We start from the raw sequence: 19688 nt of genomic DNA, 5'->3' as shown, positions 1-19688 counted from the left end.
TGAAGCCCCAAATCACACAAGAGTCAAACGTTCTTGAGATAATAATTATTATTAGGAGAGTTAAGCGGGTGCGGTGATTGACCTTGAATAAATTTCTTGTTTTTAACTATCCCGCGTTTTATAGTGCTTGACGCTCATTGGCTCGCCGCCACTCGTTTTGACTCGTATCAGCAGCACCTCCTGTCCCGCCAAACGCCAGACCAGACGCCAGATTGGTTAATGGCCGACAGCACGAACCACGCAGCACATGCACAGCGCAGCACGTAGCTGGATGAAAAGTATTTACACACTGAATTTTTCTCAAATTTCTGATTTTATTCATTGGACTGTCCAACTTTGACGTAATAAAATTAAATTTGACTCTTTAATAATCCGTTTAATGCATGGTTTCAGGTCGAAACGCACTCTCATGCCTCGGATTTAGGTGACTAACGCGAGACCTCCGCGAAGCATTTCAAGTCATCCAAAATGTATAGCCTGGAGCACTATTTCAGTCCAAGTATTGTGAGCAGGAAGGCCGATTTACCTAAGGAGCCGCTGCAAGATGTGAGTGAAAATACCAAGCAGGATTCGGACTCGTCCAGACAGGTGATTTCCAATGTGAAGGCAGCGAAGAGAAGGAAAGCTAAGTCCAAGAAGCCTGGGGGCTCGATAAATGGTGAAATCGAGAAAACCGTGAACACAAATGAAGGAGACGCCAAAAAATCTGATTTCGGTGAAAATGGGCAGCCTTCACAGCAGGTTGAGCCGCAGAAGGATTCGCAGTCGGTCGAGAATATTACACCTCCATCTTCGAAACCAAATGCATTCCAGTTGCTCATGAGCCAGAAGAAGAAGAAATCACCTGTAGGCGAGGATGAGAAGAAAAGGCTGAATTTTTCGCTCAAAAGTGCAAAAAAGACCAAACCTGAAGAGGGAGAAAAACTTGTTAGTGAAAATGACAAAGATGCCAAAAATGAAAGTGCCACTGAAAATGGAAGAAAATCAAGGCGGACGAAAGAAACGCCTAAACTATTATTAGATGATGATAGTGATGATTTGTTTGAAAGTTCTGTATCGAAATCATCCGGCAAAAGCAAAACCCGGAGCAAGAGACAAGCGAAAAAGACATCAGAAGTTGCAGCCTTAAAATCAAGAAAAAACAAGTCCGGGAAAAGAAAGAAAATCATCAGCAGTGACGATGAGGAAGTGGAAAACAGTCCTGTGCCTAAAGTGACTGATAAGAAGAAGAAAGCCGTAGAGAAAAATAAATCTGATGCAGCAGAAGCCATGGAAGTTGATGCTCAAGAGGGTGTTGAAGAGACTGTGGAGCCCAAGCAACCTGCGCCACAAATGCAATCTGAAGTAAAGGATGCGAAAGAAGAGCAGTCCATCTCGAAGAAAAGCTCGAAGCGCAAAAGAAAAACCACAAGTAGCGACGAGGAGACGAAGCCAGCCACGCCTGATATTGTTGCTAAAGTGGCGAAAAGGTCAATTTTTGGATACTTCACCCCCATCTCCAAAGATGAGGCTTTGAAGAGAGCAGCCAAGGCTATGGAAGCGCCGAAAGTGCAGACCATTCAAGCAGACGTGCACCCTGAACCTGTCGACAGTCAAAAACGGCGTTCGATGGGCCCACGTGGCCGAGCGGTCCGATCGACGAGTCCTCGGGAGCAGGAGTCCATTGAGGTACTTGAGGTCACCTACGAGTCTGCAGAAGGAACATTGGAATCACCAAAGAAACCAAGTCCAATGAAGGTGAAGAAGAACAAGAACAAGAAGCCGTTCCAGCTCAGAGTGAAGCTTTTGAGTCCAGTCAAGTCCATTAGTGAAGCCTCCTGCCACAGCAGTTCATCTGATAGTGATGATTCAGGTGAGAAAATTTTTTTTAATACTCATCATCCATTTGAGCAGAGACAGGAAAAATTGTAAAATTTGTCAAAGTCAAAGTTATTATTTGAGTTCAGAATAACATAACGAATATTATATTATAATTTATTTTTTACACTGATTTTTTTACAGAATAAAGTAGAATTTTACTATTTCAAATCCGATCGAAAGCTGAAGAAACAAAGTGCAGTACTACATAATATGTATATTTCCTGTCTTGAGCACACATCAATATTGATCTGCATGATGAATTTGAGAAGCAAAAGTAGTGCTTGCCGAACGCTGTGATTTTATTAAAATTATTGCTGTTTGTGCGCACAATGCCTTGAGCACTTTGATCTCTGACAGAGTCAACAACTATCAACTTAACAGCTTTTTTATAATAAGAAATTTAATTCCATAAAACATTGCAGATTCTGAAATTGAGATCGAAATCCCTGTCAAGAGGCAAATAAACAAGACCAACGGCTGGGGAGCTGGAGGAAGTAAGCAAATTCACACACCGTGTTAGATTTTTTCCTTAATTTTTATTTCTTAATTGCAGAGTTAGCCCCTATTTTCCTACCCAGGAACCGCAAAGCTGCAGCTGCCACTGCGTCAAAGAAAATTTTCCAACATGCCCCATTACCACAAATCAGAGCTGCACCCACGGAGCACACCATTGGATTGTGAGCATTATTTATTTTTTGAAATTAAAGAGATGCTCTTTTCGTTGTAAAATAAATTTCCTTGTGTGTGAACTGATATTGGTTTTCCCAAAAAGATATTATGTTAATTCTGTTATTTCTCAAGCCATGCACTCATTTTTCAGTGCTGATGAGGATCCTGAAGCGCCAACAGCTGCTCTCTTCCCTTCAATCAGCCATGTCGGAGAACACATCTCCGTGTTTTCTGATACCGATGAATCGATCAAGCAACTTTTAGATCGCATGTCACACGGCAATGTGGAAAACATTGTGCCCTCATCCTTTGATCTCGGACCCATTAGCAAAGCAAACGCTTTCAACACGTTGAAACCTGCGAAGAAAAAGGCTAGCGCGGGACCTGTCGAGTCTTGGTGCGAAAAGTACAAACCAAAGCTTTCTGTCTCTGTTGCTGGAAATGAAAGCACTGTTCATAGACTGCGCAGTTGGCTGGAACGCTGGACGGAAAATAAAGGCACCAAAGATGTTGCTCCTGACTCAGGTAAATTCAATTAAAAATACAAAGTATTCTTAAATAACGTTGTGTTTTATAGGCTCTGATTTGGATAGTTTGGATGATTTCATTGTGTCAGACGACGATGAAGGTTCCAACGCTGACAAGAGGAAGAAAAAGAAGAAACCCTCAAACACTGTCCTCTTGGTTGGGCCAAGCGGTTCAGGAAAAACTGCCGCAGTGTATGCCATTGCTGAGGAATTAGGATTTAAGGTACCTCTCCCCTACAAATTTAACTCTTGAAAATTCTGACTGAATCACACAGGTTTTGGAAGTAAACGCGTCATCAAAGCGTAGTGGAAAGCGAATTCTGTCCAAATTGAGAGAAGCTACACAATCTCATCAAGTCCGAAGCGGAGCTGTCGATCAAGAATCTATTGCATCATTTTTCGGAAAAGGTTTTAATCATTTAATTTGAGACTCAAAAGTTATAACCTTCTTGTGTTTAGGGCAAGGTGGCCACGCTTCCAATTCGCAACAGCAAAGCAACCAGTCACTGTCTCTCATTCTAGTGGAGGATGTATGTAACCTAAAACTTATTATTATATGCCATACTCATTTCAAGATGTAGGTTGATGTTGTGTTTGAAGAACAAGACGAAGGTTTCTTAACGGCTCTGAATACGCTTTCTGAGAACTCAAAACGTCCTATTGTGTTGATCAGCAATGACCAAAACTGCTCTGTGGTTCTGAACAGACAGCACCATACCCCATTTGGGTTTGATAAAGTGCCTATCAACAAATCAGGTAATATTAATATAGTATGGTCTTAAAGGGAAAATTAAGTTGTTCAAATTAAAACCAGGACCAGGCATGGTATTTCTTTGCTGCCAAGAGCGTGAATTTATTTTTCCGTTTAAAATTAAATGTAATAGGTTAGCGGAAATAAGTTGATGGCTCTTAGCAATGAGAAAAAAATGACTGATTTTCATTTGAACACTTGAGTGTCCTCTTTGATAAAGGGAAATTAACTGTTTTATTTTTCAGCTGATATTCTTGAAGACATCTGTGATCTTGAAGGCATTCCTGCTGACAGAGAGTTCATCAAAACTCTCCTAGTTAACAATGGGGGCGATCTCCGGTCTTCTCTTCACTCTGCTCAATTACTTTCCCTCTCAGGCGGCTTTCCAAAGACTGTGGAAGACAGCCTCAAATTCCCTTTGGACTTTGAGGAATTGATTCTGCGCATGCAGACAAAACCAAAACCATTCATCATGTGAGGATTGACAACTAAAATCTTTTGACTGTTTTACTAATTTTTTTTTAATCAGATCTGAAAATGACTTGGAGGATAGTCACGCAGAGGACAGTCCTAAAAAGCTGAACGATTCATGGTGTGACTCCGACTCTGACAACACTCTGTTCAAGAGCAGGCGCAGGTTGAAGACAGCTAAGAGAAAACCAAGGATTGACTCTGAAGGCAGTGTCGAGGATAATGTTGACGTTGACAAGGTCACTGCCTCCATTTCCGACTTGGAAAAGATGTCTCGTTTTGCTGACTGTGTGGCCGTTCTGGATACATTACAGGTAAAACTCGACATTTTCGTGGGTTTATTTATCGCAAAGATTTTTTATTTCAGGGCATAGGATGTGGACATATGAAAAGCAAAATTTTGCCGGGGTTGAGTGATCGGCAAGGAATGGAAGCTGTGCCAAATGGTGTGGGACCTCAGGTGCAACATGTCATCGCTACTAAAGCTTTGAAGCACTACCAAGTCACCAATCTTGGAACAGAACATTGGGAATCTAATCAGAAGTAAGGATTTAAATCAAATTTTAACAAACAACTTATTGTGACTTTCAAACCAGGTGGTACAAATCTCACGAGACTGTGCGCAAGAGTTTAACGGAGCAACTCAACAAACCGATTGTTCTCCAAGAAGTGTCGTTGGACTATTTGCCCATATTACGAGAGCTAGGAAGGAGCGAGCAGAGCTCTGCCAGGTCTTCCAGAAGAAGTGCGATTAACTGCTTGCAAAGCATAGGAATGCAGCCTGACCAATTTGTCCTGGAGGCGCTTCCGTTTGTGTTGACAAAGTAATGCTGTGCCTTTTTCTGTTCTCATAAATGCAATAAATAACTATATGTTGGTACTTGAAGAGAAAAAGCCTGGGTTTTCTTAAACGAAAAGTATCTGCATTTAATTATTCATCTTTGCCAACTTTTAATTAATGTACAACGTTCTGGATTTACTAAGCCAAAAATGGGGAAAGATTATTTTTTCTACAATCGGCCAGGGAAACGATCCTCGGCGACCTGAGTGTCCCACTTCTCAATCCAAGCGTTAGGGCACATGCTCCTGTACACCTTCTTGAAGTATTCACAAGGGGCGTAGTCTTCACCCTTCACTCGCCTGCAGCGGTGGAAATCCACATAGCTCTGGTAGCAGTACCTGCAGGCAAAATAAATTTATGTTCAGTAACAAAATTCCAATTTAAACCATAAAATAATTTGGGAATAAGTAAGACAAGACCAATAGTATAATTTTCTAGAATAGAAAAACTAATCTTATTTTTTCGAGTAACATCATAAAAAAATATTTGACGTATTATTTTGGACTCTGAAGTTAATAATTATTGGAGAATAATATTATTGGTTTTACAAAACAAGACAATTACCTGGTCTGGTTGGTGTTGGGGAAACGAGGGTCGAAGGGGGCAGTCTCCAACTTGGTAGAGGACATGACAGCAGTAGGCATTTCTGCAATTTTGTCAAAGATGAACAACTTGCCGAAGTCAACAGTCACTATTTCGTGAAATTGGGGTCAGTCGTTGCATTCCAAAGGACCAGCATTTTTTAAGTGTCCGCCGCACTTTTAAATAATCATTGGTGCAATCATAATAAAACATAACAGCTATTAGCCTTGTGAAAATACGAAAAATAATACATCAAAATCAGTTATAATATATAAATAATTGTCCTCTCTCGCGAGCACTATTTAACAAGGGGTCGGTTTTTTCCCTCCTCTTCACAGGTGGAGCTTTGGTACTTCTTGACCTCTGCCATGTACGCTGACCAGGCGTCCTTGGGAGGGTTGCTCGTCTGGGCGCCGTCAGATTCGCTTTTGGGCTTTTTTACTTGTCCGGTGGGCAGCACTCGGCCTCCTCTCCGCTTGCCCACTGTAACCGGCGGAGGTTTGCTTTCCTCCAGCAGCGAGCTTGAGGCGGCTACCTCCGGCTTGGCCTCTGGCTTCTGTTCCTTTTTGGCGGCCTCTTGCATCTTCTTGAACATTTCCAAAAAGCTGCCATCGTTCTTGAACACGTTCTTCTTTCCTCCATCCTTCTCATCTTCGGCCTTGCCAGGGGCGGCCTGCTGCTGCTCTTTGTCCGAGGACATCATCCCGATGTGACACTTGTGCGCACCTATGATAGAACAAACTTGGCCGTGTAAATTTTCTGTCTGGCAAGTTCGGTGCAATATTGTGAGAGGCAAGTCCGTCACGAGCGTTTTACATATCGGTACATAACATTTTGCTTCTCGCACGGTTCGGACCCTTTCAAAAATGCTAGATCCTTTCCAAATAGAGCACTCAGTCAGGGGGTTTGAGCGTATGGAAACCACACTTCAGTTGACCCTTGGTTGATCGATCGCACCGACCAAGGGCACTAAAGAAAAGCGGTTTTCACAGGGGAATTTTGTCACGACTGGCAAGTTTTGTGCAATATCGCGAGAACAATTACTTGCATTTTGCGAGTACTCACAAAATGTGAGGGGGTGTCGCCGTAATAAGGCAAAATAAGGGAAAAATGGACAGGGACCCTACCTTAAGACCGATTAAAATGGCCGGCCTTCAAATACGACAGAAAAACAAATGACGGTCGCGACGATCGATATCCGGCGAGTTTTGCTGTAAAACCCGCGCGATGACTTTGTGTCTTGCAGAGTAGGCTCTCACTGCGTGCGCTCTGCAGGCAATACAACTAACTGGAAGTCTGTAACTACCTTTTTTTTATCTTGTCAATCATTATTCCTTTATTTCTTTAAATAATCTATCATATCATAGGGAGTGGGAGTAAAGTAATGTGCGTATAGAAAAATATTATTAATTTTTGTATAACAGAAATATTATTATTCCTTGGTGTGAAAAATATGTTTAACTTTTGGATAACGGGAAATGAAAATTCAAATTATCTAAAAAAATATAGACTTAGTGCTATCATATTTTAAATATGAATTTAAATCACCAATTATGATAAAAATATATGACTACCATGTGAATATCATAATTTGATACGATTTTTATTTAATAACAGATTTTAATGATAATACAAAATTTCCTATATACTAGGCTACAAAGGCACAGAATCAAGAAAGTGGCTCAAAGTGAAATTTAATCTAATATGCTCTTTTCAACCCACATAAATATCTAGAGGCTATATTATGAAATAATTGTGAGTTACAGTTTGCCATAAGCCATACAATATTCGCGTGTTTCAACATCTTCACAGTGTAGCAAAATACTTTCGTTTGATAATTTTAATAATTAATTTGTGTATTAGAGGTTCACTAATATTACCATTATATTCTTATTTGAATCTACCATAATTAGGATAATAAAGTGTATAGCAAAATAACAAAAATAATATTATTCGAAATTGCCATTTTGGCAATTTATTTCACGTACTTTAATGTTTTAATTTGATTAATCAGACGCTTTATTTAAATGCCTAAAATAATGAGCGATTATTAATAATCATTTGATTTTCTCTCTAGCTAATCCACATTCACAGCTTTTACATTTGATCGTTCATAACTGATATTTTTATCTCTTAGACAAAATTTTTAGCTGTTCTCCGTTAGCACTATAGACCCGTTTTACGTCACAAAATTTTACTTCCCCAAAGTATTTCAAAGGATCCTATACCACTGCATAGTGTTTTTCTATTAAAAGTATGCAGGTAAAATAAATAAAATATTTTTTATCGCTGCAAAATCTCAATAGAAACAGGTTAATATTTATTTGTTGGGAAATATATATTCTTAATACATAGAAAAATAAGTGCCATACAAAAATGTGTTAGAATTTTTCGTCTACAGGCTAAATTGTACTTAGGAAGCGCAATACTATATTTCAGGGAATTTCCTTAGTCTAAATATGACTTCCAAAGAGTATTTCAAAGTTTTCCTTCAGAGAGCCAGTTGTTGCATTTCATGCTAATGTCCTGCCAGGAACAGCCTTTGGATCTGACTGTAGGAATGACTCTGCGTGGTTTCAGGAATTTGACAAATCTCTTCAGCTCAGAAAAAGAAGAATGCTCACTGTATGGTACACCTGAAATTTAATTAATGTAAGGCTTGCTGATTTTACGAATTAAATTTTTTACCAAAGATAGTAATATTTCCAGAAGTCTGCTCTCGGTACAATTCAATTCGCTTTGAACTATGCTGCCATCCTGTTGGGTTGAAAGCAACGATGGATGTAAATCTGCGACCCTTCTTATTTACAGTGTTCAAATAATTAGACAAGTGCTGGAAAAGGAGATTCAATTTTAGATGAAATTCATGCTTCTTGGAATGGTGAGCTCACTGAGTAATGCAGCTTTCCGTTCGGCAATACATGGATGTTGGCTTCTTCAGATTTTTCAACCATATATTCCGAAATATGAGGGTCATCTAGCATTTTTAAAATTTTCTTCTTGCCAGGTTCAGCTGCGTAAATCTTGGAGTTAAGTTTTCGAGCGATTTCCAAGAAAACCTTTTCCTTCCCTTTATAATTAGAAGTATATTGATAATTTATCTTGACAATCATACTCAAATTACCAATCGTGTAGGAGCCACAGACAAAAAGGCACTTCTTGTTGGCTAGTTGAAATCTTTCCTCAGCTAAATTTCCTACCAACTGAAGAATTTCCTCTTGTGACTCAAAATCATATTTTTCGTTGCAGTAGCTGCAGTTCAGACAGTTAATATTCAGACAATATCAAGATTGCTTAAAAATTTACGTAGTGTCCAGGTGTAAAACGTCAATCTGTATGTTCCAAAAGGCGGAGTACGACTCCATTGAGGGTGAAAATCGAAAGTCACCAGTGTGAACAACATTTGTTCCGTCAAGCAGTTGAAAGAGCAACATCACCGCGCCAGGACAACTGAAAACATAAATAAATAGCCGTGCAAAAGATATTTATTTTTTGAAAAAAGGATAAACTGCTTTAAATTTCACAAACTAGTACATATTACCTTGTAATGCGGAAATAAATTTAATTGTTAAATTAATTTATGACTAAAAATCGTGGAGTGAGTTGAAATTAAATAAGTCAGCTCATACAAATTTAGGAACAGAGGTAAAATATTTTTATTTAAAACTAAGCAAAGAGGGGAAAAGTCTGTTAGGGAGTAGAGTTAGCCAAAGTTGTCGACCAGATGTAACTGCTTTGTGGCCGGAAAAATTTAAAGAGTGCTATTTTAATTTAATATTAAATACGGTTCAACAGTACTTACTGGTTTGCATCAAGCGCAGTAACTTTAACTCCATCTACAACAATGGTTTCATCCATAGGCAACACTCTCAGCTGTCTATCACCAAACTTGAAGTGATGCTTCACCAAGTTTGCTGCAAAAAATCCTTTTAAACTTGTTTAAAATTAAATAATGGTGTTACCTGTGATCTGACTGCAGTAAATGATGCCGCTGAAGTGTTTGTTCAATCCGATGTAGTGGTCATAATGGAAGTGACTCAGGAAGTGGAATTTGACGTTGGGGATTTTGCCGTGACTGAAGGCGTCGACGGCAAAACTGGTGTCTCTGATGAGCTTGTATGAAGGGCAACCACGGCTTTTGGTGTCAGCCACAGATGGGACGGAAGACAGAGAAGCTGCTGACGAGTCTTTGCTGCGTTGCTTATTCATGATCGGGTTGCTCGCCCATTTCTTTTTAGCTAAACAAACGCAAATTCCAAGCCACGGTCAAAGTATTGCTACTTTATGATCAGCCCTTTAAAAATTTGCTTAATTTTACGACTTGTCTTCATATAAACGATAAGTTACTATTACCACATAAGAGTTTAAATGAATTGTAGTACATTATTTTGAATCTTCCATATTTCAGTAAAATGTAACTAATGTTTACGCATTCCGTTTTTACCTTCCATCTGCTTCTTGTAAAAAGCCTGGTTTAGACAAGTTGTATTAGTAAAATTGGACTCTGATAGTTTAGTTAAGTGTCTACCTCTTTGGATTTGGTCTGCACGACCAAATTTCTTCCACATCTGCAAGTGGAACTCACTAGACCAGAGCATTCATTGCAGTCGTTATCCTCCCAACCATCATCGTTTGCACAGAACTAGAAAACCAAGAGATAAAAATTGGTTTTAAAAAACATACTTTTACACGTTATTAACAGTGATTTGGATTAGCAGGAAATGTACTAAAATCGCGTCAATAAGAGAAACGATTATAATTTTCTTTGATTCCAAGCGTCTCCAGCGTTTGCTTAATTTTATTTCTAGAGCTGGATCAATTTTAGTTCCTAAAGAGCAGTTAAATAATAAGCAAGCACACAAGACATGATGAATCAAAGTAAAATTAGATGATTCAAATTATAACCCTGTAACAATCAATTCACTTTATTTTTAATTTTTTACCTTGATGGTTTCCCCATTAGCGGTGAAAGAAACTGAGACCTTATTTTCATCACATACACCTCCAACACAAGGTTGTACAGGGGAATCTTTCTTTTCTTCTTGTTCAACATCTTGGTTGTTAGACCCTACTTCAGCTCCATGCTCCTCCTCCTCCTCTTCATGCGCGTCGTTATCACCATCCTCAGAATCACTAAGAAACGGATTATCGCCCACTTTGTTGGACCTTTTTGAGCGTTTTTTGCTAAAACCCGGCAAGTCTGGCTCAACAGTCATTTCCTCGGGAGGTTCTTCTTCATTAATCACTTTTACATCTGAGTCATTTGCCCTAAGCAAAGCAAGCTCTGTGTGCTTGAACTGGGTGTAGTGCGTTCTGTCGCATGATTTGCATTCAACGCCATCAGGGCATTCTAAAAAAGGATAAAAAAATTACAATATTGTATAACTTAAGAGTAAACCGCGCTCACAAACCTGGGCTGTCATCAGGCACTTCACACTCTCTTGTATGTTGGTATTCCGGAATTTTGATGCACACCAAGGGAAGCTGGCAAATCTTGCAAAATCCCAGAGCATCAAGAGGTTTTCGAGGGGATTTCCTGTACGACTTTGCAGGACTAGGACCTGCTTTAGAAGGCGTTCCTTTGGCCACACGCTTTCGAGGGGATTTTGATGGAGTTTTTTGTACTTTGGGAAGAGGAGCTTCATCCTCTTCAAATTCCTCGTCTAATAGCTCATGTATTGGGTGAGGTAGCCTTTTCAATCGTTTTTCTTCTGAATGTCTTGGGGATTTGTGCCGATTTTGCGAAGGACCAGGACAAGCTCTCTTAAGTGGACTTTTTGCTGACTTGGTTGACGGCCCTAATCAATAAATTATTTATATTAAAATTAAAAATTATATAAAATAACCAACAGTCCAACAATGAGGAGATTTCAGTCATAACTGGATAATATGTTAGCCAAAATGAATAAGAAATTAAACATGAAATTGACAATTTGGGAAACGACTTGAAACCTGGTTTTGGCGACTTGAGGCTCAACTTTGATGATGATGGATTTGCTGTGCATTCAGAACTCTTGGCAGTCTTGGCTGCAGTGTTGTTGCAATTTGTTTCAGAGCGAGGAAGCGCTGGCTCAATTGGAGGATCAATTAGAGCCTTTGAATGTCTGATTGGTGATTTGTGCTTATTTGGCGGAGGACTGGGAGAAACTCTTTTGAGAGGATGTTTCTCTGGCAACGTGGACGGCCCTAATAAAGTGATTTGCAAAATTAATATTATATTTTGTTGAATAATTAAATATTAGGAAAAGAAACATCATTTAATTAAAAATCAAATCAAGATGAGACGAATTTAACTGGGAAAAGAATTAAAACCTGGTTTTGTGTAGTCGTGACTCATTTTTGAAGTTGACGGCTCTGCTGTGTCGTTGGAACTCTTCTTGGCTGCAGTGATGTTGCTATCTGTTTCTGGGCGAGGAAGCGCTGGATCAACTGATTGTGTTGGAAGTTCGTTAGGTCTCCTGGCAAAGATTTGACGGTTTGCTGCCAGCGATAAACGACTGCTGGTAGATATCATGGAGACATTGCTCCCTATCTTGTGTCCCTTTGAGATCTTGGGCAAAAAGGAATCACAATTGAAATCAAAAACTCTCTTCTTCGCCATATTTGTCTTTGCTGGCTATATGGCTAACCGGCCCCAGCTGAAACAAAAATGAGAAATATATTTTATAGTTTCTTGAGTGTGAATACAAGTGAATGAAATTTACAAACGCACGAATGTGTTATGGTAAAATTACAGTGTTCACCGCCGAGTTACAGTTTTCGCCACCCCTACTTTTACATGGGATTCCCATAAGAACTGGCGAGATGTGTAACCCGGCAGAAACCGTAGCTTTTCCATATCAATAATAAGTATTAAATACGCGTGTAATATTATGTCCCAAACATTAATGTGTGGACATGCAGTAGAGATGTTGTAAATGTCTGTTTTAGCAAGCTGACTCTTATTGTGATTAATTACGTTAATTACCTTCGAAATTAAATTTTAAGCTAGTTTTTACAATGATGTTTTACGATTACCGATTAATAATCGAAGCAGATTTAGAAAGAAAATGCAGGAATAAAAAGCGAAATGGATTCGGTTTAAGTTAACGTATATATAGAATTAAATAAAAAAACCTCAATACTTGTGCATTATAATTTACAAATTAAGATTCTTTTCCCGAATTCGCGCGTTTATCTCGTATGTCTTTCACTTTGTGACCTTCAGGCACTTCTTCGCGATTTGGCTGTGTACTCACAGTTTAGATAACCTTTTACGTGTGATAAGTTTGTTGGTCACTAGCAGATTGCAATTGCCGTGCTCTTGCTTCTCTCGCTGCAACACATATGCAGCAGCAGCAGGCAGGCGCGTCTTCTTTTGTCACAGAAATGTTCGTACAGTTTCCTTGTGACTACGTATTGTTAGTCTGGAATTTCTCGAAAGACTACATTTTCCTCGCGGACAGAGCTCTTCTCTCCTGCACGTCCAAACTCCAAAATCGCCTTACAATTGGTTGGTGAAAGAAAAAGCCAATAGTGAATCTTGTTAATTGTCAGTTGCACTCATTTGGTTCACTTCACTAACCCCCAATGTCTACCACCGAGCACGGCGTCCTGTCACAATAAGAATAAGGCTCATTCACCCTCACATGTATGGGTCATAAATCAACATTGCTGTAATTGTTGTTCGTGCAAACATCCAGATGTGCGTGTCGGATTTGGTTCTTTTGAAATTTACGAAATTCACTAGCATACGGATTAACATTATAAATGACCCCGCTGTCCCAAATATAATAGAACTTTCTTAAGGGATGTTTGTTGTTGAGAAACTGTTGTTTGACCTTTTCTCAAGGTCTTCAACATTTCAAAATAAATGGCATTCTTCTGGCTGACCATATAGAGATATCTGGTCGCCACGGGTGTTCATGAATTATTGCACAAGTATTGTGTTTGATATCTTATTGCTGCCTTCTAATCAACTTAATTGCCTATCCATTCCACTATCAACTGCGTAAATTTATTTTATACTGTGCTAAAATAGCATAGGGATAAATTACAATGTGTACAGGAAACGGACACTCGAATAGTTAAGGTCTGAATGTGAATTTAGGTTTCTGAATTATTATCTTGGGAGAGTTCAGTTCACATACACTAAAGCTTTCTCGCCAATAAAGTTTAATCTTTGCGAATAGGACCTAGACCAGAAACATTATGGATAGAGACCAAAAAGTTATCTAGAGTTCAATTTAAATTTGTTAAATGGATAACTTTAGTATATATATTATATACTCTTTATTCCTGTAAAATAAATTTTGAAAATAAAAGTAAAATTGAATTTAACTCGCTCTTACAGTGGTGGTTCGTGTTGCATAATTATTATATGGGAATGTTAAGCAAAACCAAATAAATAATATTGTTTAATATCTCTTTCAAATTTCTGTGCACTTTTGGAGCTCCATCAAACATTGCAAAATTTTATGTCAATCAAAATGATTTCCACACCAGCTGTAACGGAGAACGTTTCTATCATGACGCAAAACAGAAACAACACGGAAAATAGGCAAAATCAATTTCCATACTCATTACCATTCATCATTCCATCCAGATGTAAGCAGACAGTTTGTTCAGTAAAAGGTGTCGTCTTGCAATGTTTTCTTGTTTCAGCTTTAGAGTCAGTCACATTCAAAACTAAAAACGTGTGACGAAGCCGATGAAGCATTCAAGTTGGTTATCTGACATTCCACTTTTGATATCAGCAATTATTATTGCAGCAGAGTGAATCGTTGTCCGTGAGGTCAGCAATATTGAATGTTATCAAAATAATCAAAATCCACATAATTGCATTATCGCAATCACAGGACAGGAACAGGACTGGAGCTTGCAGCGTTGCAGCTTACTTGTTAACCACTCTCATTCGCTCTTGAACTATGAACAGCTGCTAGCGGCGGAGGGGCGGCCGCCCACGCGGACACGCCCATTCAATCCGCTAGCCACTAACCTGTCAGTCAGTCGAACAAAAAGCAAAATAACAACAACAACAATTTTGCGTCAACCACATTGACCACATTAAGATTGGGCCAGACACAATTATTCACAAAAAATATTTTATGGCACTTCGCTGACTTCACTCTTTTGCTTCGTTTAGATCGTTTAGATCTGGTATGCACCTGGCCCCCGACTATGATTGCATAAGAGGAATTTTATTTTTTGTATTTCCAATTTAATTTTTGATACGAGGGAACGATTTTAACCGATTCTTTGTACGTTTTAGGTCTTGGAGCGAACATAAAAAATAATCTGAACAGTTTAAGCTATTGACTTAAACTGCCAACCATGGATTTCTCCACGACGATGGAAATTTTTGTCAGCAATTATACATTAATCGACAATGAAATATACGAACTCTGGGTTGAAGGAGTATCAGGTTTGTTATTTTTCACCAAACTGGAAATTTTTTTAAATAAATTTCTATTTCGAAAGCGATTGAAGCTGTTTGCCAGTTGAAAGGAAAAGCACTTCTCCAACAAGGATCCAATGTTGAAATGTTACAAAGTGAAATTGAGGACCACTACAGAACGTACAGTCTTTTAGAACGTCTTCTTCATAATCCAGCAAAGATCAAGGACCACCAACTAGAATTTCAAATAGAGCCGCAAATAATGAGCATGCTTATCCAAAGGTATTTCAAGGTATAATTGAGAGGGCGCAATTCTCTTACTCTTTCTGCTTTTCAGATACTATAAGTTTGATGATGCAGTTTATCGGGATATTCTAGGCAAGAAACTCTCAACCAGAAACAGAAAGGACTTGGATGACTTGAGTGAGCGCACTGGAATCAATATTCTGTCGTGTAGACGCCAGTTCGACAATGCCAAACGAGTTTTCAAAGTGGTTGAGGAGATGCCTGGATTAGTTGTCAAGAACATCATTGACAACTTTGCCTTGGACAAAGAATTAGCAAAGTAATTTTTTACATTTTTAGCCAATAAATCTTCAATGGGGTTTATTTACAAAAAGCGAAGGTTGTCATAAAGTAACTTGAAGACAAATTACCAGTTTTAGTTCGCTTAGCAATTTCTCAATGAATGATAGGATTAATTTTCCAAAGGAGGCAATTTTTTATATTATAATTTGTCCAAATAGCAAGGTTTGCAAATAAACCGTATTTTGTCCCAAAAAATTAAAATTAAGAAAATTAACAGCATCTCAAAAAATGAGCCGAGTTTTCTGCAGTTTTTCGTTTTCCCGCACTCAAAATTGTATGTTTGGTTTTACTGTGCATATTTGTGCAAAACATAATTAAGATGTTTTGCGCATTGGTACATTTCTGCACATTGCCAAATTTGCAAACTCAGCCTTAAATATATTTTTTGGGACTAAAAAAAGAAAATTGACGGACTAAAATAACTTTTTATTTAGGAGTTACGCCACAGTCGTGTTCCTAGGAAGCTTGAGATTTGACTGTACAAAAAGAAAATTGCAGTACTTGTCATTCCAAGACCTGTCACACTGCGCCCACGCAATAATGGCGAACTGGACTTGCAAAGAACAGGGACCAGAACAAGACGACACTGAGTTTGACAGAGAATTTCTGCTCGACCTGAAGGACCTGCGCGTCATGCTGGACAAGGACAGAGAGCACAAGCAGTAAATAGCGCTAGCTGAGAAGAAAAAGGTGTAAGACTAATTTGTCGAGAGTTTCAGCCTGGTCTGCACCAAAGTAAAGCCTCAAATGCTTGAAAAAGTGTTTCAAGATGTGGAGAACAACTTCAAAACCTACACCAGGGCAATTTTGGGGATCTCGTGTGGACTGCACAGAAGCAGAGAAATGAGAACTTTGTTCATCGACATGGTGGAGAAATGTCTGGAGCCCTGGTACGCCGCTCACTGGTCAAGAGCCGACCTCTCCATCTTCCTTGAAGCTTACACCTACTCTGCACTAGAAATGGATGCGTTGAGGTAAGACGTTGAAATGTGCATTGCATTCCCTGCAGATTAAATCTTGTATTTCAGGGAAGCCGAATTGCGACAATCATGGGAGCGTTGTATGAAAGTCCTGTCTACCAGTCTCATTTGCCTGCACAAGGATAAAAAAGAGAAGAAATAAAACTTAAGCTGCATATCCCAATGTATGGAATTTTACAAACTCTGGTATCTAATAGACTTCCCCCTGAATTTCAACGTGATAGATTAATTTGCTCTTCTGTCTGATATTAGTAGGGTTGATGAGTTCTAGTCTCCAAATTAGAATAAAATAAAATATATGCGTTGTATGTTTGTAATAAAGTGTTAATATAAATTTATTTTGTCTTCTTCAACTTTGATTTTCTCAACTGATTTTCTTCGGTCTTCCTCTTGACATTTCTAACCAGATTAGAAATTTCAGAGCCCATTGAAGATTTCTTCTCCTTAGATTGGGTTTGCAGTGTTTGTACCTGAGGTATCTAAAAAACAATCACTTAATGAGCAGATAATGACGAAAAAGACAAGTTATTACATCTTCTGCGTTACCACGGCGCCTTATTTTCTCGCTAACCAATGCCTGTGTTCCTTTATTTGCTTTGTAACTTGGATTTGATGGGTCAATGTTGTAATGGTGAGAGGTGAACAGAGCATTGAACCGAGGGTCCTTCACGTCAACCTGGGAATATTCAAAATAGTTAATAAAAATTAAATTCGATTGCTGTAATTACAAACCTCAAAGTCATTAGCAGTTTGCGATTTCTTTGGTACGTGACTGCTGAAATTGAAGTGTCGATCTCCCTCATCATCCATCAATAGCAGCTCAAGCTCAGCCTTTCTTTTGTCATCCACTTCTTCATGCTTCTTTGAACCTTTCTTGCCTTTCTTTTTCTTATTCTTTGACTCGGTGCTCATCATGAGTTCACGCTTGATGTCCTCAGCGTCTGAAGGGAGATCATCATCGCTGAAGGGAACATTGTCATCCTCATCATTGTCACTGGAGTCCTTGTTCTTTCCCTGCTTGGCTAGACGCTTTTGCTTGCTCTTCTCTTTCTTCTTCTGCATCATCATCTCGAAAGGCGTCAATTCGCCAAGACCTGACTCTTTCCTCATTTTCTCCTCGGTTTTCTCATCAACCTTATTCTGCAAATCGACGCCCCAAGTGATTTCCATATCTTTTCCTTCGTCTTCCTTCTTGTCACCTTCCAACAACGCCCGATAAGCATCTGCATCCGGCTTTTCTGTGATCAAAATTAAATTTTTCTCTGCATTGAATTTTAAATGGATTTCATACCTTCATCCGACTCCTCATCTGAACTTTGAGCCACGTACGTTCTCAAAACATCCTCGTCCACGTCTTTATCCTTGCTTGACCACACTCTTTTGTTGATGCCAGCCCTGCGAGGGTCTGTTTCGTCCCAGGTCAGCTCAAAGTTTGACTGAGTCAAAGCTCCTGCTGTAAAGAACTGAGGGACATATTTCCCACTTTCTGGGAGCTTGCTGCATTCGTCACGAGGCTCCTGTAAAAAAAGGTAATTAATTAATATGAATATCTCATGAGCATGGAAATTTAATTACTTCGTCAAAAGTCAGGTCATCAGGAATGAATCTCAAGTCCAGTTTTGTCGCGCTACTCTCAAATTCCAGCCCATCGCATTCATCATAGATGTGAGAAGCAGTAGCGACTGAATCGCAGACAATGACCGCGTAGAAGTACTTCAGTTTGCGCATTTCGTATTTGCGGAGGATTTCAGTGTTACATTCCTCTTCGCCAGTTTCCTCAGTAGTTAGCTCTGCAAGTTCCTTGGGACCAGTGATCTCCTCTTCCTTCATGCACTGCTTGCCAAATTCAGACGGGAAAATCTAAACCAAAAAATATTGATTATTTTTAGCAATTTTTTAAATATTTGATCATTACCATGACTTTTTTAATAGTTCCACCTCCAGGCAGAAACGAGTGAAACAAGACCATCAAATCATCAGACTTGATTCGGTCCCAATCCATATTGCAAGCAGCCAATCTGTAAGTCGCTTCGTCAGTCTTTTCTGCATCCTTGTCCAGCTCACCCCACTCATGTTCCAATTCCTAATAAAAATTTTTGAGTAAAATGAAACTTGGTCAGCAAAGGTTGTCATACTTCATCCTCTTCTTCGCTTGATTCATCATCTGAAGATGAGTCTGTGCAGAGTTGACCACCACCTCTAGCGTAATCCACTGAGAGATCTTTCAACTTTGCTCTTACTTCACTTGTGACCAATTTCTTTTCATCTTGGTCTATATTCAGAGATTTATCTATCTCATCATCAGCTTCTTCTCCTCCAGACACATCATCAACGGACTCCTGGTCCTCCTGTTTTGAAGCTTAGTAAATTAAAATGAAAAGTGATATTTAATTATTTTACCTCTTCAGAAGATGCCGATTTCTCATCTTGAACCTTTTTCTGCTTTGAGGTTTTGTCATGCACCTAAAATTGAAAAACATTGAGATTGAATTGAGCTGTGAACACTTCACTGCATTTTTGTCAATTAGAGACTCTCGAATAAAGTGAATTGTTTTTTTGTCTCTTCAGCTTTTAACGTTTTTTTTCACCTTTGGCTTCTGCTCTCCTTCTTCTTGGTCATCGTCTTCGTCACTGTCTTCCTCTGAAGAAGTGAGCTCATAGTACTTTTTGTAATTTTCAGTGCTGGCAAAATTGACAGGTCTTCCTCTTTTGTCAACTAAACTCTTGACTTTAAATTTAGAATCCTGTAAAAAAGTAAAAAAATACATTTTAATCAAAGAAACAAAATTAAAACATTTTTGTACGAACCTTAAACATGGACTGGAAGCGTTTGTCAATTTTGACTTTTCTCTCCTTTTGAGGCAAACGCCTGAATTTCGGATCAGTAGACACATGTTTGAACCTGTCATCGCTCTGCATTTTGATGGGATTTAAATTTACACTCAAATCGGAAAAACAAAAATTCCAATATCAACGAAACACAGAACACGCACTACCTTAGCGCTGCATTGAATGTAACAACCACATGGGAATAGGAGCAGAA

The 19688-nt window shown here is 38.9% G+C and overlaps 5 protein-coding genes across 7 annotated transcripts; 2 read left to right on the top strand and 3 right to left on the bottom strand.

Moving 5' to 3' along the window:
• The first annotated feature begins 158 nt into the window (after positions 1 to 158).
• elg1 (enhanced level of genomic instability 1) lies at positions 159 to 5106 on the top strand. Its single transcript, XM_065487143.1, has 13 exons — positions 159 to 278; positions 394 to 1852; positions 2283 to 2354; positions 2414 to 2537; positions 2681 to 3054; positions 3107 to 3279; positions 3332 to 3464; positions 3516 to 3586; positions 3638 to 3812; positions 4053 to 4281; positions 4337 to 4592; positions 4646 to 4821; positions 4875 to 5106. The coding sequence occupies exons 2-13, from the start codon at positions 469 to 471 to the stop codon at positions 5104 to 5106; spliced, it is 3399 nt and encodes a 1132-aa protein (XP_065343215.1). The 5' UTR covers positions 159 to 278; positions 394 to 468.
• Positions 5107 to 5179: 73 nt separating this feature from the next.
• On the bottom strand, positions 5180 to 6957 carry LOC135941544 (cytochrome c oxidase subunit 6B1-like). 2 transcript variants are annotated; one of them, XM_065487162.1, is made up of 3 exons: positions 6829 to 6957; positions 5684 to 5765; positions 5180 to 5457 (listed from the first exon to the last, which is right to left on the bottom strand). In XM_065487162.1, exons 2-3 carry the CDS (start codon positions 5761 to 5763, stop codon positions 5289 to 5291), a joined length of 249 nt encoding a protein of 82 aa, XP_065343234.1. In that variant the 5' UTR covers positions 5764 to 5765; positions 6829 to 6957; the 3' UTR covers positions 5180 to 5288. The 2 variants fall into 2 exon arrangements, with proteins under 2 accessions (XP_065343234.1, XP_065343233.1); XM_065487161.1 differs by lacking the exons at positions 5180 to 5457; positions 5684 to 5765 and adding an exon at positions 5772 to 6427 and having other exon boundaries at positions 6829 to 6952.
• A 1011-nt stretch (positions 6958 to 7968) lies between these two features.
• LOC135941535 (uncharacterized) lies at positions 7969 to 12670 on the bottom strand. The gene is made up of 13 exons (XM_065487144.1): positions 12014 to 12670; positions 11654 to 11887; positions 11113 to 11499; positions 10645 to 11051; positions 10230 to 10343; positions 10146 to 10170; positions 9664 to 9939; positions 9504 to 9615; positions 9008 to 9151; positions 8826 to 8953; positions 8593 to 8771; positions 8390 to 8534; positions 7969 to 8337 (listed from the first exon to the last, which is right to left on the bottom strand). The coding sequence occupies exons 1-13, from the start codon at positions 12300 to 12302 to the stop codon at positions 8180 to 8182; spliced, it is 2598 nt and encodes an 865-aa protein (XP_065343216.1). The 5' UTR covers positions 12303 to 12670; the 3' UTR covers positions 7969 to 8179.
• Positions 12671 to 14665: 1995 nt separating this feature from the next.
• On the top strand, positions 14666 to 16983 carry Fibp (acidic fibroblast growth factor intracellular-binding protein). 2 transcript variants are annotated; one of them, XM_065487156.1, is made up of 7 exons: positions 14666 to 14839; positions 14952 to 15104; positions 15161 to 15359; positions 15415 to 15642; positions 16100 to 16327; positions 16379 to 16639; positions 16694 to 16983. In XM_065487156.1, exons 2-7 carry the CDS (start codon positions 15014 to 15016, stop codon positions 16785 to 16787), a joined length of 1101 nt encoding a protein of 366 aa, XP_065343228.1. In that variant the 5' UTR covers positions 14666 to 14839; positions 14952 to 15013; the 3' UTR covers positions 16788 to 16983. The 2 variants fall into 2 exon arrangements, with proteins under 2 accessions (XP_065343228.1, XP_065343229.1); XM_065487157.1 differs by having other exon boundaries at positions 14667 to 14839; positions 16385 to 16639.
• LOC135941537 (ESF1 homolog) lies at positions 16949 to 19656 on the bottom strand. The gene is made up of 10 exons (XM_065487150.1): positions 19454 to 19656; positions 19234 to 19389; positions 19046 to 19108; positions 18781 to 18993; positions 18561 to 18728; positions 18221 to 18505; positions 17937 to 18162; positions 17378 to 17883; positions 17178 to 17321; positions 16949 to 17124 (listed from the first exon to the last, which is right to left on the bottom strand). Exons 1-10 carry the CDS (start codon positions 19562 to 19564, stop codon positions 16981 to 16983), a joined length of 2016 nt encoding a protein of 671 aa, XP_065343222.1. The 5' UTR covers positions 19565 to 19656; the 3' UTR covers positions 16949 to 16980.
• Positions 19657 to 19688: the final 32 nt, after the last annotated feature.

The sequence above is a fragment of the Cloeon dipterum genome, chromosome 3, assembly GCF_949628265.1.
Source record: "Cloeon dipterum chromosome 3, ieCloDipt1.1, whole genome shotgun sequence".
Lineage (NCBI taxonomy): Eukaryota > Metazoa > Arthropoda > Insecta > Ephemeroptera > Baetidae > Cloeon > Cloeon dipterum.
Note: the sequence above shows the minus strand (reverse complement) of the source record. Positions and strands in the feature narration are given on the sequence as shown.

Bases quoted from the DNA above. Each gene is read 5' to 3' on its own strand.
- elg1 (XM_065487143.1), top strand. From the start codon at position 469: ATGTATAGCCTGGAGCACTATTTCAGTCCAAGTATTGTGAGCAGGAAG. The intron at 2,538-2,680 runs GTGAGCATTATT...CTCATTTTTCAG, and splicing joins ACGGAGCACACCATTGGATT to TGCTGATGAGGATCCTGAAG. The intron at 3,465-3,515 runs GTTTTAATCATT...TCTTGTGTTTAG, and splicing joins TGCATCATTTTTCGGAAAAG to GGCAAGGTGGCCACGCTTCC.
- LOC135941544 (XM_065487161.1), bottom strand. From the start codon at position 6,404: ATGATGTCCTCGGACAAAGAGCAGCAGCAGGCCGCCCCTGGCAAGGCC.
- LOC135941535 (XM_065487144.1), bottom strand. From the start codon at position 12,302: ATGGCGAAGAAGAGAGTTTTTGATTTCAATTGTGATTCCTTTTTGCCC. The intron at 8,954-9,007 runs GTAAATTTTTAA...TCTGAACTGCAG, and splicing joins GTTTTACACCTGGACACTAC to CTACTGCAACGAAAAATATG. The intron at 8,338-8,389 runs GTAAAAAATTTA...ATTAAATTTCAG, and splicing joins TGGAAATATTACTATCTTTG to GTGTACCATACAGTGAGCAT.
- Fibp (XM_065487156.1), top strand. From the start codon at position 15,014: ATGGATTTCTCCACGACGATGGAAATTTTTGTCAGCAATTATACATTA. The intron at 16,328-16,378 runs GTAAATAGCGCT...ATTTGTCGAGAG, and splicing joins AAGGACAGAGAGCACAAGCA to TTTCAGCCTGGTCTGCACCA. The intron at 16,640-16,693 runs GTAAGACGTTGA...CTTGTATTTCAG, and splicing joins CTAGAAATGGATGCGTTGAG to GGAAGCCGAATTGCGACAAT.
- LOC135941537 (XM_065487150.1), bottom strand. From the start codon at position 19,564: ATGCAGAGCGATGACAGGTTCAAACATGTGTCTACTGATCCGAAATTC. The intron at 19,390-19,453 runs GTTCGTACAAAA...ACTTTTTTACAG, and splicing joins GCTTCCAGTCCATGTTTAAG to GATTCTAAATTTAAAGTCAA. The intron at 18,729-18,780 runs GTATGACAACCT...AATTTTTATTAG, and splicing joins CAAGCGAAGAAGAGGATGAA to GAATTGGAACATGAGTGGGG.